Genomic DNA, 19,468 nt, shown 5'->3' with positions numbered 1-19,468 from the left:
CTTTTCCACCCCCAACCCCATCCTCACCACTCTTTAACATTCTCTTTCCCATCCATGCGACGGGTCCAAAATCCATCCCTATCCCTACCGCGGCAGGTTACATATCTAAAACCATCTCAGCCTCTTATTCAAGCCATATACATTGAACTAGAGTGCAGCACACTCGATTGAATTTTTAGAGTACTGCTTTCGACTAATTTTTAAAGAAATTTCGAAATACTGATCTAACTAGGTCAAACCATTTGCAGGTATAACTGTGTACTGAATTGGCAAAAAATACTCATTGTACATACTGCAATTATTCACACAAGGTCCAACCTTCAGTAGCCGAGATTGGACCAAAATATCTAAAAGACATTAAAAGGAAATGGGGCGAAATATTATTGAATTAAAACACAATTCCACTATCTGTTTTACAAGATTGTACCAGTAGAGCATTAGCCAAATTCATATTGCTACCATGCAATTCAGACACCTTTCATAACTCTAGTCTAGACACTAAAGTACAACATCAGTTAACACAAACGAGAACATCACTACATCAGCAGTTCAAAAGAAATGAAGGGATCAAGAGCGTGTTAGTAAGACAGCTAATTGACCTTCATCATTCAACAAGAAAAGAACACGAAAAATGTAAAGAGACCATTCAAAGATTTAACCTATTTCTGTGTATCATCAGACCCTGCTCATGACTTGCCTGCTCAATTCCATATCAGCAAGAGGAACCCAAACTCCAGCGGCACTATGGATATTTAAATCAACGTTTCAGTTGCCTTCTGGCTAACGCAGGGGCTTTCTTTGGAATATAAACCTTGTAACTTACCTACAAAAATACACGCAAAATACTCAACGATCAGATACAATACTCTTACATATCATGACAACATGCAATACAATCGGTCTATAATAAGAATAAAACCTACCTGCACCATTTCACCACCCCGCATGACAGACATTGTCTTCTGCTGAAACTGTGCATCCTCATCGGCTTTATTGGTACTATCATTTGTGCATTGTTCATCAGAAACTGAAGCTAAAGCTGAAGCCGAAGCCTCAGAAAGAGAAAAAGTATCGACTTTTACAGTACTATCATCGGAATCAAATTGATGAGACGCAGAGTCCCTAATAGAATCCTTACTACTAGTTTCTTGCGGTACAGAAAGTTTACACAGAGAATTATCTAGTGACATCAGCTTATCATTAGAATTCCTCACTATAGTTTCTTTAAGGGTTGACACGTTTTTCTGAGAAGATTCTTGTGGGATCAACTGTCGCTTCCAGGTATTCTTTGCTCCAAGAAAATCTTTCCTAGACATGGATAAGCCAACATTAGGTCTGCTATTAACAAAATCACCGGAGGCCTTACTCTTTTCTTCTGTATGGGCAGTTCCAACATTTGCCCTCAATAGATCAGCATTATTATCTTTAGACAGACCAGAATCTTCCGAAGGACCAGGTAAATTAGTAGTATTACTAAAACATCTAACATCATTAACATTCTTCCCTACTTTTGGCAAAAGTTTATTAATTCCCTCATCATGAGATGTAGGTTGATCAATATGTTGTGCCTTCACAATTGAAGACCTTTTCACTTCAACATCATGGTCATCTTTCTTATCAGAAGTAGTTTTGGTTGATAATTTTCCTTGGCGCTTGAGTAGATTCTCCAAGGCCTTCTGTCTTAAAATTGCTTCAAGATCCACATGATTTGAACCTGCATTCGAAGTTAAATCCGCACTCCTATTTTCCATCGAGGGAACATTGTCCCTGGACCTTACATAACTTGGACTTAATCCACCACTTCCCTCAACAACCTGTCTTTGGATTCCCGGGATATCTGAAGTCCTGACACCACGAGCAACAGATTCCTTACTTGGTTCATCCAAGGACCTTTTCTTAGAACTAACATCATGCATACATGAAACAGCTTCTCTTCCACTAACACCATCAATACTATCATTGCTCTTTCTAGGATAATCATCATACTCAAACACAATTTCATCTTCATGCCTATCATCCTTATTCGACTCTTGTTCTTCAGGGAACTCCTCTCTATCCTTCATAACAACTATAACAGATTTCAGTCTCTTAGGATTACTCTTCTCGAACACCCTCTCCTCACTATGATGACTACTACTCTCGCTATGCACACTACATGGAGAGCAGCTTCTTGACCTATGCCTACTTCTCTTACTCCCACTCTTTTTCCTATCCTTTTCTCTCCCCTTTCGTTCCTTTGATTCCACCTTCACTTCTATCTTCCCAAATTCTTTCTCACTACCACCACTTGATTCACCCACAGAGCAACTCCTAGACCGGAGCCTACTCCTCTTACTCCCACTCTTTTTCCCATCCTTTTCTCTCACCTTTCTTTCCTTTGATTCCACCTTCTCTTCCATCTTCCCCAATTCTCTCTCACTATCACCACTTGGTTCACCCACAGAGCAACTCCTAGACCGGCTACTTGAAGAACTAACGCTACGATCCCTCATTCGCCTCTTCACATGCCGCTTCTTCCTAGAATCAGAACCTCGCTTCCTCTTCAACTTCTTCGATTTCTTAACACGAGGAGAATCATCTCCACTGCTCTCACTCAACAAAGTGCTTCTCTTACTCCTCTTCTTATCTTTCCTACGTCTTTTGTCCCTAGACCTACCTCTCTTCTTACTCCTAGATTCATCCCCTGGACTCGAACACGATACCGACTTAGTAGTGATCGAATCCTCATCAGAAAACGAAACCGAATCATCCCGTTGTTTTAATTTCTTGGGTTTCTCCCTACTGCTCTTAGTTCTCTTCTTGCTATGTTTCTGCTCAGATTGCAATCGTTGCACATACATATATAAGCATCAAAATTGAACCACCAATTCATAAACAATATCATCTAGATTGCAATGAACCAATAAATACCCAATAATCGAATATTTAAATTACCAATCAATAATTAGCCATGCATACAGAATGTTAATTAATCATATACTATATCAAGAAACCTAAATCAAACAAATAAACAGCAGAAATTATAAATTTCGGTAAATTAATGTAATAAATTCACAAATTAATCCATCCAAAAAAATGTCAAAATAATCAATAAAATTGAGAACCTGAGATCGTTTCGTCTTGCTTTTAGATGAACGCGAACTACTTTTCATGGCGAAAAAATTCAGAGAAACAAACAAATTAGAAGAAAAAATAAACACAAATAAACAAGCAAAAAACAGCAATAAATTAGGGTTAGTAAATTGGAATTACAAATAAGTAGGTTAGATTTAGAGGCGAAGATTGATAAGATTGATTTGCAAAATCAGAAAATTTAGGGGAAAATTGTAGTTGAGACGTTGGAATCAAAGTAGGGGAGAATGAGAGCATCGAGTTTGGCTTGGCCGTTGGTTAATCCATCATCTAAAATGTTTTATCCTTCAAATACTCCGCAAACGGGTTACTCACTTTAGATTAATTTCGGGTTCCTCACTTTAGATTTGGTGACAAATCCCTTGTTTCGAACGCGTTTAGTTCACTTTATTTTTACTACTTCAACAGTCAATTTATTTTGAATAATCCCAATTATCGATTATTTTATAATAATCTCAACTTTTAATTACGGGTTTGTTCACATTTAATGAACTGAGGTGACAGTAGTTGAAGGCTGGTCTCGAGATCAGGTAAATATTTATCGTCCCTTGTTTAAAAATGAACATTTTCTAACTGAACATATTTTACAATAAATTTGTATTTCTCAATAATTAAATGTTCATTTTCATGTAGTATGATGTTCATTCTTGATAAATAAATGTTTATTTATATAATATTAGATGTAAATTATTATTTTCAACGTCATATTCTCTTTATTTTATCTTATATTATAAATGTTTATTTTTATATGTTGCAATGTTCAATTACTAAATGAACATTTACTTGCACGAAAGTGTACAAAATAACATGTGCACTTTTTATTGCATAGATGTTAAACAATAACATTAAAGAGACTATGAAATGATATGTTTATTTTTACAACTGAAATGTTCAATTATATAACATTAAATGTACAATCTTTTTTTCAGTTTCATAGTCTCTTCATTTTATTCTTATATTATAAATGTTCATTTTTATATATTGCAATGATCAATTATTAAATGTTCATTTTTTTCTATTAAATATTCATTCTTTTTCTAGTAAATGTTCTTTTTTTTTCTAGTAAATAAACTTAAACAAGGAATATACTCACAATCAACCGTAAAGAAGGGATTAAAAAAACACCCAAAATTATTCAATAAAAAAAAACTACAATGAATCAAAAAAGCAATAAATAAACTTACATTCATCCAATAATGAAGGAAGAATTGCAGATGAACAATTAGTAGCAAGCTCCATTGTTATTCATAAACAAAAAAAATCGAAAATCTTGAATACCTTGAATATGTAGAACAATTCAACACCAGAAATCCAAAAAAAAGAAAAAAAAAAATCGAATATGAACAATGAGAGAGAAAATATTGTAAAATCCAAAAGAGAGAGAATGTAACACTCTAGAAATTCCTTTTCTTTAAAATACCTGTTTTGCTCTGTATAAAACTCAAAATAGGAAAATCTAAGACATTACCGCCACCATTAAAACGGCTAAGGCAACTATCAAAGACACACAGCGGAAGACTATCCTTAAAAACATTCAAAACGACTCAACTTAAAAAGTCAACCAACGGAAGTAAAATCAAACCAAAGTAAAACAAAGTCAACCTACAACTTGGAACCATTGTAGGCCCTTATCAAAACCAAACCAATTCAAAACCTTGCGTTAGTCTCACAAACATAATACAATAAAATAATGAAAGCAGTAAACGTATCATAAACTTATGAAAACTAGCAAGATTCGCTCTTCACTCATGCCCATCATGAATATGCTTCATCACCTGAAAAGTTTCTCTCTACTTGTTTCCACTACTCTCCATTAAAAATGGGTCATCATAGGGCTAAGGTAAAGACAAGGCCAACAAACACAAAATCAGCAAAGCTGAGTACATAAGCGTAATTAAACACACTAACATGCTTTCACCTATCAACACACAATTTACCTCGTTGTACCTGTTTACAAGCACACAACATACAACAAGACTTCTCAACTAAGTAACTAAATAATTTATTTAGTATTGATTACGCATCGAACAAGTTTCCCCCCAACCTGCCCCAATAAAGGGGTACTAACACGAGAGCTAACCGTGCCCGTATAAAATAACCACTCGTAAATGGCGGAATTCCTGCGCATAATAATAAAAGGAAAATACAGCGTCCTGTACTCAAGGTATATACGTTCCAAGAGTTTTGGTGCGTAGTCTCTTTCACTTTACGTTATTTACAATTTATTAAACTTGGTGATGACTCTCAAACCATGACATAATCAAACATTATAATTATCCAAACAACTAAATATCCCAATTTAATTCTTGAATAATTAGTGACCACATAATATTTAATATTGAACCCTTTTTAAATCTACCTTGGTGTCAAAGACACCTTAAACGCGTAATATGCGCCACAATTCCTATCCCTCGGTGTTAGAAACACCTTAAGTGCACTTAGGCACCAACATATAATTTATTCCTCGTGTACATAGACATTTACATAGCTCCTTTCTCATACTTATAGCATCAATAAAAATTATATGAACCATAATAAAATTCCTTTTTAATATTCCAAATCAAATTAAACATGCTCTCTATCATGCCAATAATAAAAGTGTGGTTCATATATAACATGCCCATAATAATTATTTTCATTCAATAATCCATCACAAATAAATCATGCTTCATAATTCAATCACCAATTCAACCTATTCACAATTTCCAATCATAATCTAGCATGATACTACTTAGGATTAAATAATCAAGCTTAGCATGTTACTACATCATCAAAAATATGCTTAGTACGCGAACGTACCTCGTATACGATCTTAAAATCGCCACAACTAATAGAAATCGTTTACTTCAAAGTCTCCTACAAACCAACATCATAATATGGCATTAAAATCTACTCCACACAAATTTTCAGCAATATATACTCTTATTAAACCACTCATAATTTAATTAAAACAAGCTGAAATTTAATTTTAAACCTCATACTTTAATCTCAATTAATGGGTAGTCAAAATTCCTTCAAGAAACTTAATTTTTAGCATACTAACAAAAATTCCAGCAATATTAATTAATGAAAACTTGCTGTAATTATATTTTAAAACCCCTCAAATTAAAGGTTTAAACCACCCTAAATCATATTCCTTCAATAATCAATTATTTATAAATCTAGGGTTTCAAAAATTAGGGCTTTTTTTAATTAAATTTAAAATCTGAAAATTAATTCACCTCATACTTAATATCAATCATCATAAAACCGTCACAAAACTTATAATTTATAATTAGATATAGGATTAAACAAAAGAAAAATAAAAAAAGAATAATTTTTTTTCGAAGAAGGGTGGCCGGACAGCAGCCACGACACCACAGCCGGCTGCTGCTGTTGGTGGTTGGCGGCCCACCGGTGGTGGTGGTGGCCGGCGGTGGTGAGTGCCGAAAAAGGGAAGGGGAAAAGAAAGAAAAAGAAAAGAAATAAAGGAGAAGGGAGAGAAAGTTTACCTTGGGTATTCTCCACTCTGAGCAAAGTTTAATTTGCCCAAGTGTTGAATATTTATACCCCTTTCTCTAGAAACCCTTCTTACCTAAACTTTCTTTTTTTAATCTTTCCTAATCCCTTTCCTAATAAAAATTTACTGAAATAAAACTTTCCTAAATTAAATCCCAACTTAATAAAATAATTAATTAAATAAAACTTTCCTTTTATAAAATATTTCCAAACTTATTTAAAATAAATAATTAGAATGCCATAAATAATTTATTTCAAATTATTTAAATACCTCACAAAATACCTATTTAAAATAAAATACGTGTAAAAATACGGGGTATTACAGGAAAAGTTTGAATTAAATGAAAACAAATACTTTATATACTCAACAAAGGAAACAAATATAGCTGGAAAATAAAATTGGAAATATTAGCCGAAAAAGAAAGCAATATTGTTTAGAGAAAGGATCAGCCAAACAAGAGTGGGCTCCATATTATGAATGTTCATTTTTATATATTGCAATGTTCAATTATTAAATGTTCATTTTTTTCTAGTAAATAATCATTTTGTTTCTAGCAAATGTTCATTTTTATAGTGCGGGACCAGCTTCCTATGGCTGGTCTCGAGACCAGAGAAAATTTTTCGCTGAGCTGAACTGAACTGATTGCAGCTAAACTGAACTGATTGGAGTTGAGCTAAACTGAACTGAATAGATTGGAGCTGAACTGAACTGAACAGAACAGATTGGTGTTGAACTGAACTGAACTGAATAGAGCTGAAATGAATATTTTATGAGAGAAGGAAATTAGGAGCTGAACTGAACTGAACTGATTAGAGTTGAACTGAACTGAAATTAAACTGAAGTGAACAGGCCCTACGTTCTCTTTCCTCAATTCCAAGTTGCCTGTTGAAAAGGTTTTTTATTTTTTTAACTTCTTAATATGCCAAGTGTCACACATTAATTGGTTAAAAAAACAAAAAAACAAATGGAAAAAAAACCCAGCCCGCCATCACCAATCCTAACCTCCGGCAACCGGAGTTCACTCCCTTTTCTCCAACCAACCAAGCCGAAAACTACTCCCCCTCCCAGCCGCTTCCCCGAAACTGGCCAAAACACTTCATCGTTGCCCGTGAAACCGCCCCCACCACCCAAAACCGCCCATAACTCCAAACTCATTATGGGCGATTTTGGGGGGTAGGACGGTTTCAGGGCAAGGGTTAAATGTTTTTTTCTAATATGATTGTATGATTTGATTAAAAATAATAGACTATGGTCAAGTTTTCTTGATCACCTTATTTTTATTACTTTACACTTATTTTCCTCTATTATATACCCAATATGTCCAAATTAACTCACAAAAATGGCCCAAAACCTATATAATTCCACATAGAATTACAATCACGGACGAACTCCTAAACAAACATTATCCACAGTCGTTTTTGGCTTGGCTAGCTAGAGAAGGGGGTGGTTTGGGGTTGTGGCAAGAGTGGTGGTTGGGGCAAAAAAAAAATTCTTTTTCTTTTTTTTTTTTAAAAAAAAAAATTGAACTACACTACTAAAATTCGGTTAAATTACAACCGTTTTTTTACGACCGTCATTAAAACGGTCGCAAAATATAATATTTGCGACCGTTTTTAGGCTATTTAACAGTCGCAAAGGTATTTAAAAATTTCTTAAAAATAATATAGATGTTAAAAATAATTCTAAATAAAAACAATTCTATTGCGACCGCCAAAAACGGTCGCAAATTGCGACCATTACGACCGTTATAGAAACGGTTGCAATTTGCAACCATTTGCGACCGCCAAAAACAGTCGCAAATTGCGACCGTTACGACCGTTATAGGAACGGTCGCAATTTGCGACCATTTGCGACCGCTAAGAGCGGTCGTAATAAAGTGATTATTTTTTTTAATAAAATGGAGTATAAAAGTGCTGCGCAACCCACCCTAACCCTAATCTTTGTTGGATGTAGCCGTTTCTTCTCACCCTAACCTATCATTTTCTCTCTCCTCATTTTCTCCATCTTCTCTTTCCTTCTCCCTTCTCACGCCCTCCTTTCTCTTCATCTCCTCTTTCTTTCTCATCTCCTCTTTCTTTCTCATCTCTTCATCTCCGTTCTTCATTAAGCCATCACATCAAGCCCCACCGTCACAAACAAGCAACGAATGAACGAGCCGTGTCGCCACCATCCTTTTCAAGAATTTCGGTTTTCATGGTCGAATTTGACCATATAAACCCCATGAGGAAGAAATATTAGGAAAGGTATGTTGATTTTCTGATTTTTTTTTAAAAAATATTTGTTTATTTTCGATTTTTGTTGTTTTATTTCAGTTTTTGTTCGAATTTCTGTTTGAATTTTGGTTCGAAGTTTTATTCGAATTTTGTTGATTTTTTTTCAAATATTGGTTCGAATTTTGTTCGAAATTTTGTGTGATTTTTGTTCGTTGTGGGTTTCAATTTTCTGGGTTTAATTTTTTTTTGGTAGTTTTTGTGGGTTTGATTTTGTTTGATTTTTGTTAGTTTTTGTGGGTTAGATTTTGTTCGATTTTTGTTCAAATTTTAATTAGTTTTTGTGGGTTAGATTTTGTTCGAATTTTGATTTAATTTTTGTTCAATTTTCGGTTTGATTTGTGTAATTTTTTTCGAAATTTTGTGGGTATTTTTTTTTGGTTTAATTTTGTGGGTTTAATTTTTTTGATAACTTTATACGATTTTTGGGTTGAATATGGGTGGTGGTGGTGGTGGTGAATAAAGGTGGTTAAGGCTGGGCGGTGGCTGGTGGTGTTTTAGGGTGGGCAGTGGTGGTGGGGTAGGCTGCGAAGTTCAGGAAGTGGCTGCGTTTTTTTTTGTTTTTTTAATTTTTTAGCGACCGCTTAAGACCGTCGCTAAATCCAAATTTGCGACTGATTTTGTCACCGGTCGCAATTCGCAAAGCGACCGTTATCTAACCGGTCGTTGAAATTAATAAAAACGGTCGCAAAAAATCTGCGACCGCCAAACGATCGTAATAATTTTTTTTGCGACCATGTAAATAACGACCACCGCGTTACGACCGTTGACGGTCGCAATTATGTTTAGCGACCATTTTTGCTATTTTTTGCGATTGTTAGAGGCGGTCGCAAAAACGTTAAATTTTAGTAGTGCTACTCACACACTAACACACACTACAAGAAAAATGTCTTTTCGTAGCGATTATTTTGTATCGATTGTAAATTCGCTACATTATGCAAGTATGTTTGTGAAATAATTAATGAAGTCATATCATTTTACAATCGCCATGGTTTTTCCCATATAAAATCGATACGAAAAACATAATAATACATATCCACACTATTTTTACACATTTATATAATTTTGAGAAATCGTATCATTTACAATCGACACTAAATCCCAAAAATCGATACAAAAAGCAATTTTTACACTAGATATATAAATATTGTTTGACAATAAATACATAAAATATGTCATAGCTTATTGGTGAAACATTTAATATAAGAGTTTGAGTTTGCATGTTCGAATCTTGTAAAGATCATATGCATGCTTTTTTTTAAAAAAGAAAATGAGTTCAACATTTATAGCGATTGTAATCGCTACAATAATCACCACAGTTGGATGTAGTTTTTCGTATCGATTATTGAGGCCAACCCCAGCGATATTGAAAACCACTACTAAAGGCTAAGGCAACGGGGGATAATGTATCGAATGACCATTCGTTGGGAAAACTTTTTGTTGCAATTACAATCGATACTAAAGGTTAAAATAATCGCTACGAAAAGGTTATTTTCTTGTAGTGACATGTCAAACAACCTACAATTAGGGTTGTGCATCGGTCCAAAATCGGAATGGACCGGAACCGGGAATCGCCTATTTTGAGGACCGGGGACCAGATCGTAATCAACCGATCCGAGTTCCGATCTAGATCTGTTTATTCCTGTAATACCTCGTATTTTTATACGTATTTTATTTAAAATAAGTATTTTGAGAAGTATTTAATTGAATTTAAATGTTTTATTTATTTATTTTAATAAGTTGGAAATATTTTATAAAGGAAAGTTTATTTAATTAATTATTTTAATTAAGTTGGGGTTTAATTTAGGAAAGTTTATTTTAGTAAAGTTTTATTAGGGATGGGATTAGGAAAAATTAAAAAGGGAAAGTTTAGGGAGAAGGGTTTTAGAGAAGGGATATAAATATCCCACATATGAGGCAAATCAAACTTTACCCAGAGTGGAGAAAACCCAAGGTAAACTTCTCTTTCCTTTTCCTTATTTTCTTTTTTTTTCTTTCTCCTTTCTCCCCTTCCCCTTCTTTATTTTCGGCCCCCCACCACCACTGCCAGCCACTGGCAGCAAGCGGCCACCGGCGCTGGCAGCCGGCGTGGTGGCTGCCGCCACCTTCTTCCTCCCTCTTTTTCGAATAAAAAAAAATTATTAATTTTGTTTTAAAAATCAATTTAATCCTAGATCTAAATATTAATTATGGGTTTTGTGATTTGATTTTGATGTTTGATTAAAAGTATTATGTTAATTAATTTTCAGATTATGTTTTTAATTAAAAAGCCCCAATTTTTGAAACCCTAGGTTCTTGATTTATAAATTATTGAAGGATTATGATATATAATGGTGTGAACCTTTGATTAAAGTGTTTTAAGACTAAATTACAGCAAGATTTAATTAAAATAAAGTGCTGGAATTTTTGGTAAAGCATTAGAAATTAAGTTTTTTTAAAAAATTTTAATTACCCATTAATTGAGATTGAATTATGATGTTTTAAATATAATTTTAGCTTATTTTAAATAAATTATGAGGGTTTTTATAGTAGTATATATTGTTGAAAATTTGTGTAGAGTGGGTCTTAATATTCTTTTATGATTTTAAATTATAGGAGACTTTGAAGTGAGTGATTTCTATTAATTGTGGCGATATTAAGATCGTATTCAAGGTACGTTCGCGTACTTAGCATAATTATGTTGATGTAATAGCATGCTAAATGTGTTTGATTGATTACAAGTAGTATCATGCTAGGTTTGGAATGGAAATTATGATTTGGATGTCATTGGTGATTGGATTATGAAGCATGATTTATTTGTGATGGAATATTGGATGGAAAATAATAGTTTGGAATATTATTTATGAACCACATATTTATTTATGGCATGATAGAGAGCATGTTTAATTAAACTAAAAGTTTAATTTGGTTTGGAATATTGAAAAAGAATTTATTTATGGTTCATATAATTTTTATTGATGTTATAAGCATGAGGAAAGGAGCTATATAAGTGTCTATGTACACGAGGAATAAATTGTATGTTGGTGCCTTAGTGCACTTAAGGTGTTTTTAACACCGAGAGATAGGATTTGTGGCGCTTTATGCGTTTAAGGTGTCATTGGCACCGAGGTAGAATTAGAAAGGGTTCAACATTAAATATTATGTGGTCACTAATTATTCAAGAATTAAAGTGATATATTTGATTGTTTGAATAATTATTGTTGATTGAATGATTATGGTTTGAGAGTCATCACCAAGTTTAATAATCGATAAATAATGTAAAGTGAAAGAGATTACGCACCAAAACTCTTGGAACGTATATACCTTGAATATGAACATATGGGGGGAGTTATGGGGTTTTATATTTAACCATAACTTCTAATAGAGTATAGGACGCTGTATAATCCTTTTTATTATTATTATGCGCAAGAATTCCGCCACCTATGTGTGGTTTTTAATGCTGGCACGGTTAGCTCCCGTGTCAGTAACCTCAATTTATTGGGGGATGCTAGGGGGAAACCCGTTCGATGCGTAATCAATGCTAAATAAATTATTTAGTATCTAGTGAGAATTTTTATTGAGTGTTGTATGCTTGGAAAACAGGTGCAACAAGGTAAGTCGTGTGTTGATAGGAAATTGTATGTTAGTGTGTTAATTACGCTTATGTACTCAGCTTTGCTGATTGTGTGTTTTGTGTGTTTATTGGCCTTGTCTTTATCTTGGCCCTATGATGACCCATTTATAATGGAGAGTAGTGGAAATAGGTAGAGATAAGCTTTTCAAGAGTTGAACCATATTCATGAATGGACATGAGTGAAGAGCGTATCATGCTAGTTTCCATAAGTTTATGATGTGTTTATCGCTTTAATTATTTATGATAATATTATTATGCGTAACTAACAAAGAGGTTTTGAATTTGGTTTGGTTTTAATAAGGGCCTATAATGGTTCCAAGTTGTAGGTTGATTTTATTTTACTTCGTTTGACTTTGGTTTGACTTTACTTTCGTTGATTTACTTTTTAAGTTGACTTGTTTTGAAAGGGTTTGAAATTAGTCTTTCGCTGTGTGTCTTTGATAGTTGCCTTAGCCGTTATCACGGTGGCGGTAATATCGTAGATATTCCTAATTAAAGTTTTAAACAGATATTTTAAAAGAAAGGAATTTCTAGGGTGTTACAATTCCGATCTGATCCGGTTTTGGACCAGAATGGACCGGTTATATTATTTTCTTTTCTTTTTTTTTTTTGCATTTTAATATCTTCACATATATATTTTTAAATACATATATATCATTTTTTAACGTCTTGTTTTTATTTGCGTGCTTTCCTATTTTGCACCTATGGTTTATAAATTACAAGTTTTGTACATAAATTTTTTAGAAATTTAAACATAAAATTTAAAATTTTAACCCAAATTTTTTTTTAAAAAATACATTTTCCGGTCCAGATCGGAATATTCCGGTTTCCGGAATCACCAATCTGTGAGGACCAAAGACCGACCCGGAATCCAACAGTCCGGTCCGATTTCCGGTCTCGGTCCTTTTTTGCATACCCCTACCTACAATAATAGGTTGTTGATCGGTTTGTGATTGAAGAAAGAAAACAAAGGTGAAAGTTGGGATTATTGTTGAAGAATCAATAGTTGAGATTTTTTGAAGTAAATTGGTCAAAGTTGGGATTATTAAAGTGTATTTTTCCTTTTACTAATCTAAGTTAATCTAAATTTATTTTTTTTTTCTAATATGATTGCAGCCTTGTAGGATTTGACTAAGAATAATAGACTGTGGTCACGTTGTCTTGATCACCTTAATTTTATTACTTTACACTTATTTTTTTTTCTATTATATACCCAATATGTCCAAATCAACTCACAAAAAGCTCAAAACCCCAAATAAATGAAATAATTCCACATAGAATTACAATCACGAACGAACTCCTAAAAAAACATTATCCAGAATAATTTAAATAAACATCAAATATAAAAAAAAAAAAAAAATCGTAAAAATCATATATTGATAATAGAAAATTTTAGAAAACTAAGCTCAAAACTATTTAAAGCAATTAGGCTAACGGAAAGGTAAGATACACGTTGGAAAGAAGGTGACATATCTTGCAAAGGTCGTATCTCATATTATATAACTCCGAATTGGGTGTTCTTGAGCCTAACCTCAAGGATTCTTTGAGAGAAATAATTTTTTCTCACACGGCAGGAGGCTAAAAATAATTAAGAGTGAAAAATGACTTGGAACATAAATGGGTTAAAATATTACGAAACAGAGAAGAAAAAAGATCTTCGGCAAGGCTGCTGTGGCAATGGTGCTGCAAGTGGCAACAGAGGTGGTTGTGTTGGTGGTGCTCATAGCCAAGGAAAAGGGAAACAAGAAAATGGAGCTTGGAACCAATGTAGGAAGAAGAGCCTTTTAAGCTTTTGAGCTTGAAGATGGATGAAATCTTCGGTTTTATATCGGTATCATGCATGAGGAGTTTTAATTTATTCTATCATGTAACATACGAGTATATTGATTGATTATAATGTATATTTTCGTAATATCAATATCTCATAATTTATTCTAATAAAAAATCAAAGATATTAATGATCAAAATTATGTACTACCTCCGTTACATATTATTTGCAACGATTTGACATAAAATAGAGAGAAAAATTATCTAATCGTTACAAATAATATGAAACGGAAATAGTATTAAAATCCCAATAAATCTTCCGAAGACTAGAAGTTCCAATTAAAAATAGTAAAATTGAGTATGTCTACTTCATACCTCTTGCCATTATAAAAAATGATGTCTTAATCACAATAATAATAACAGCTAACCGTACAAAACTCTGCTGAGCTGCTGTCTCATGATTCCTGCAACCTCTTTCTCTCTCTTCAGACATCTATATCTTTCTTTCTTTCTTTCTTTCTTTCTATCCTTTAGGGTTTATCCTTAGTTCCTTACTAATCTAATCTCTCATTAATTTACTTCACTTCAACTTTCTATTTATATATTTATTTACCAATTATATTCAATAATCAAATTATAAATGGGAAGAATATTCGTGATTGAGCTTGAAGGCAGAACTTACAAATGCAAATTCTGTAAAACCCATCTTGCTCTTGCCGACGACCTTGTTTCCCGGGTATTTTTTCTTCAAGCTCGTGTATTTTTCTCAATTCATCTTTTATTTTGTGTATTTTTAATTTTAATTTTTCATCTCCCCTGTTTTCAATATATGTTTGTTTCCTTATTAAGTGATTTATTTTTTTTGGGTTTTTAATAATTAGATCAATATTTGAATTTGGGGTGTTTTATTTTTACATTTTCTTTTCTGGGTATAAATCAGTTTTTCAAAATGTTATGTTATTATTGGGTTCTGTGATCCTTCAAATATAATCTATAATTTTGTATATATTTCTGTGCTTGTAGTAGTAATCTGAATCAGGAAAAGACTTGGGGTTGGAGATTTTGTATGTTTCGATATATTATGTACTTCGTTCGGTTAGAACTAGTGATCACGTTGATAGTGTAATTTGAACTAAATCCGGACTGATGTCGTCTGTCACAATTTTTTTTGTTGTGCTACAACAAAAGGTGTCATGGTACAACCAATGCTATTTTTTTCGAGCTTGCTCGAGTAAATGAGAAAAAAGAAGTTTAATTTGGTCGTGTTATCCGGTTGTACCATGGACATTCTTGTGAGTATGTTTAAATCTGTAAACAACAACTAAATAAGGCAGCTATTCATGCAAAGGTTTATGTTATTTACTTATTTCTCCATTTAAGATTCAAATGCAATGGTATTATTTTCAATTTCCAGTAAAATAGGAAGGATTGTTTAGTTTTTGATTAGTAATTTATGCACATCTTTATACATCATCTATCTCTAAATGTTGTTCTAGCTTTGACAAAACCATCAAAGTAGAACAGCAATTAGTGACAAAGGGAGTAACACAAGGAACGGAGGGAGTAGTACTTTGTGTTGCTAGTGGTGACTATTCTAACTTACCTTACTCTCATGACTTCTCTAGACTTTTCACTGTCGCAGAGGGAAAGCATATCTGTTCAAAAATACGTGAGTTTCTTTTCTTTTGTCACTCATCATGAATTCCCGATTTCAATTTATCTTAATTTGTAGTTGAGAATTCAATTTATTGTTCAATATTTATATGCATAATGGTTGCTCATTATCTCCAAAATTTAGATTTTTTTTTGGACCAAAGAATGTATTGTTGGACAACAATCTTCATCACTACACCTTTGTACCATACTACCATGCAACATGACTCCCATGGCTCATGGTACACTCGAAAATATTGTGGACATTAGCGAATTTGCACTTGAGTCTTTATGAGGAGCAATATCTTTAGATTGCATTCCTCAAGTCTAGGTTACGGCTTATGACTCTGTGTTTAATTACCACCACTTTCCTACCCTTGAATATTATCACAAGGAATCAGCTAGGTTTATTAAACTTTGATCCAGGACATCTTCCACCTATTGGTTTGAAGTTGATGGCTTACCAAATTACGTGCTTTAGTTTTATTCTTGTTTATGTGACTATATTATCTTAATCAAATTCTGGTCTTTTTAAAACCTTTACCACAGACATGAGCTTTGAATTTGTAGCACTACACTTGCTTGTTAAAATGTCAAATTATTTGTAAAAAATACTAGCCCTAATAAAATTAAGATTTGATTGTGTCAAAAGAAAAAATTAATATTTGATATTTTTATGTAGTAAAACTTTTTTATGGATTAACTAGGTGATTTTCTATCTTAAGTTTATCACTAGGAACCCATGATTTGGACCACAAAGTTGTCTTTTCTTGTTCTATGCAAAAAGGAAGAAATGGTATTAATGTTTAAAGAGTACAAAATTACCTTTAGCTATTATAGTCCTCTATTGGCTTAGAGATACACATATTGAAATTTTGAGCCATATAGATTACTGTTTTATTCCTCATTGATATTTCGAACCTTTGAAATTTCAATGAGAGGAAAGCTAAGGTTCAATTGAAGTTCATTGAGGAAATGTTCAACATTGACATCTGCTATCACTATCAGCATTTTTATAGTCAAAGAACTGGTAAATTTTAAAGTTGAAGCATGTGCATATTGGAGTTATTTATTATGGAAAGTTGGAAGGGTTATGTCTATTGTCAATGAAACTGACTTTAAGAGTTTCAAATATATTTAGCCAACAATAAGTGAACCATTTGATTCTTTGTTGTTTAGAAATGCTCAATGTATGTGATTATTGTTTATACTTCTGACCTTGGATGTGTTGTCTCGATCACTAACATTATGCCTTATTGATCAATGAATACGATCTCATTAAAATCAAATTCAAATGACTTCTATTTCAGGGTAAATATAATCCTAGGAGCTTCAGAGGAAAGACTGATGCTTTCTGGGATGCATACTGTTGTAGATATATTTTGCTGCTGCTGTGGACAGATCGTTGGATGGAAATATGTACTGTTCTATCCTTTTTTATCCTTCTCCTTCACTTCCTTCGCTGTTAATATAACTGACACTGAAACACTTAGAGCTAGAAATTTGTCAGGGAAGCATTGTTTAAGCCAGCTAGCCATTGTCAAAGATGCATGTCTAGTCACCGACAGCCCATACGTTTGTTTATTTTGCTGCCTACCATTGAAACACTACAAGCTGAATTATGTCTGTTGGCTTTAACCTTCCTCACGTCACATTCATTAAAGCTAATTATGCGGCTTCAATGGTTTTATCTGGGTCTCTGGGAGCATATCACTGATAGTCATTTTTGTTATTTTCCATTGTCGATGTGGCTCTCTGTTGTCACCAAAAACTTGCAATCTGTTTTCTGTGAAGATATTGCTGGCTTAAATGGTGAAGTTGTATGGTGTGTACCAGGGATAAGGTTCAAAGCTTATGTGCATCTATCAGCCTTTTGCTACCTTTTCATCTCTGCAGAAAAAGCGGATAGAATAATAGCCTGGTCTGTTGGCAATTGTAGATTGTGTCATGATGTTGACCTGTTGGCTTGACTTATTTTAGTCAATGGAATTGAAATTTATTTAAGCTAACAATTTTCGTTGCCATCTTTAACCGTCTCATTTTAATATTTTTTTTAAGTTTATACGGTGTCATGTTAATATTTTAACAAATGATTGCGGTTGTTGGGGTTGATTGGTTTTAATCTATATCTGTTAATCCGATTGTGACCAGCGACACCTATTTTTTACTTGGTCATACATAAAAAAAATCTAGCTTATTTTGCGTATTTGGGTAGTCTAAAGTTGGTTTCTATGGTTTTGACCTCGTTGATCCACCTATTTTGACAATTTTGTGCTCTCAATTTAGGAAGCAGCTCGTGAGAAAAGCCAGAAATACAAAGAAGGGAAATTTGTTCTCGAAAGGTAAAATCATCTCCTTAGTCTTTAGATAAAGGACAGAGATATGGGCTCTTTTTGGCCCTCTCAATTACACCAATTTTTTTTATAATTATATTACTTTGTAATTCAAATAAAAAGTTCAGCCTACAATGTCAATCATATGTGTAAACAGAGGCAGGATTATTGATGGATTCGACTCTGAGTTCTACATTGATGCTCGTTTGATGAGTGATGCTGAGGATGTTTAGATATGTCGCCATCCCACATGTAAGATGTGCTCTATGTTGTGAGTGGAAAACATGTTTTAGCATCTATGTTTGTATGAATAGATTCGGTAAACCATACCTGTATATATGAGCATGACAATTCCTACTGGGTGTAATCACTGAGTTCTGTGGTTGGCATGAATTTTAATCCCCGTCTATTCTGATTGATTTAATTTTTTATTTTAATATAGTCTATACATGAATAATAATAGGAGATGGATCTATTAGAGATGGTGAATTAAATATATTTCGTATTCATTGCACATATAATTTATTGTAGTCTAGACTTGTGAATAAGATCTTGTAGCTTAAACTTTTTTTAACTAACTAGATAAACAGGCAAGTGTTTAAATACGGATGAAAACACATTAAATCATTTTCAAAACTTCGAAAAGGGAAATGTACTTGTCTTTTGTATCATTGTATGTACACACATTTGATATGAAGTGGTAAAAGTATAGCTCTATTATTTGTCCTAATACTGTTAAAACCCAAAATTATGCCTTGAATGTGGATGGGGGAGAGTAGAGGCGGCTGCCAAGAACACAGCTGGTGGAGTGATGGTGGAGCGGTGGGAACAAGGATTGGCTATTCGACCATCTGGAGGTTGGCCCTGCTGCTTGGTGGGTCAAGGATAATTTCGACACTTGGTGCAGGTAGAAGTTGGTGGGTCTGTATAACAGTGGCAGTGGGGTGGTGCCTTGTGCTACTGTCCAGTTTCGGGAGCTGTAGGGGCCAAGAGTGATGGAAGCCAAGGCGGTTTTTTGAGGTTGAAGATGGCAGCTAGTGGTTAGGAATTAAGAAAGATTATCTCATGGTTACTTCCAGCTTCCTTATACATTGCCCTTTGCCAAATGAACACTTCTAGTCTTATTCATTTCTTCTTCTGGCACACGATGAAATATGAACTTATTAAGAGCACATTTCGCCTTTTGACTAATATTATAGCC

The 19,468-nt window shown here is 33.5% G+C and overlaps 2 protein-coding genes across 2 annotated transcripts; one reads left to right on the top strand and one right to left on the bottom strand.

Moving 5' to 3' along the window:
- Positions 1-374: 374 nt before the first annotated feature.
- Positions 375-3,401, bottom strand: LOC145574840 (uncharacterized). Its single transcript, XM_081632698.1, has 3 exons — positions 3,105-3,401; positions 924-2,810; positions 375-823 (listed from the first exon to the last, which is right to left on the bottom strand). The coding sequence occupies exons 1-3, from the start codon at positions 3,150-3,152 to the stop codon at positions 758-760; spliced, it is 2,001 nt and encodes a 666-aa protein (XP_081488824.1). The 5' UTR covers positions 3,153-3,401; the 3' UTR covers positions 375-757.
- An 11,347-nt stretch (positions 3,402-14,748) lies between these two features.
- Positions 14,749-18,788, top strand: LOC145576740 (protein yippee-like At5g53940). Its single transcript, XM_081634454.1, has 5 exons — positions 14,749-15,017; positions 15,907-15,950; positions 17,245-17,353; positions 18,221-18,276; positions 18,425-18,788. The coding sequence occupies exons 1-5, from the start codon at positions 14,922-14,924 to the stop codon at positions 18,498-18,500; spliced, it is 381 nt and encodes a 126-aa protein (XP_081490580.1). The 5' UTR covers positions 14,749-14,921; the 3' UTR covers positions 18,501-18,788.
- The last annotated feature ends 680 nt before the right edge of the window (positions 18,789-19,468 follow it).

The sequence above is a fragment of the Chenopodium album genome, chromosome 13, assembly GCF_948465745.1.
Source record: "Chenopodium album chromosome 13, dcCheAlbu1.1, whole genome shotgun sequence".
In the NCBI taxonomy this organism is placed as follows: Eukaryota; Viridiplantae; Streptophyta; class Magnoliopsida; order Caryophyllales; family Amaranthaceae; genus Chenopodium; species Chenopodium album.
The sequence above is the reverse complement of the archived record's forward strand: the minus strand, read 5'-3'. Positions and strand labels throughout refer to the sequence as shown.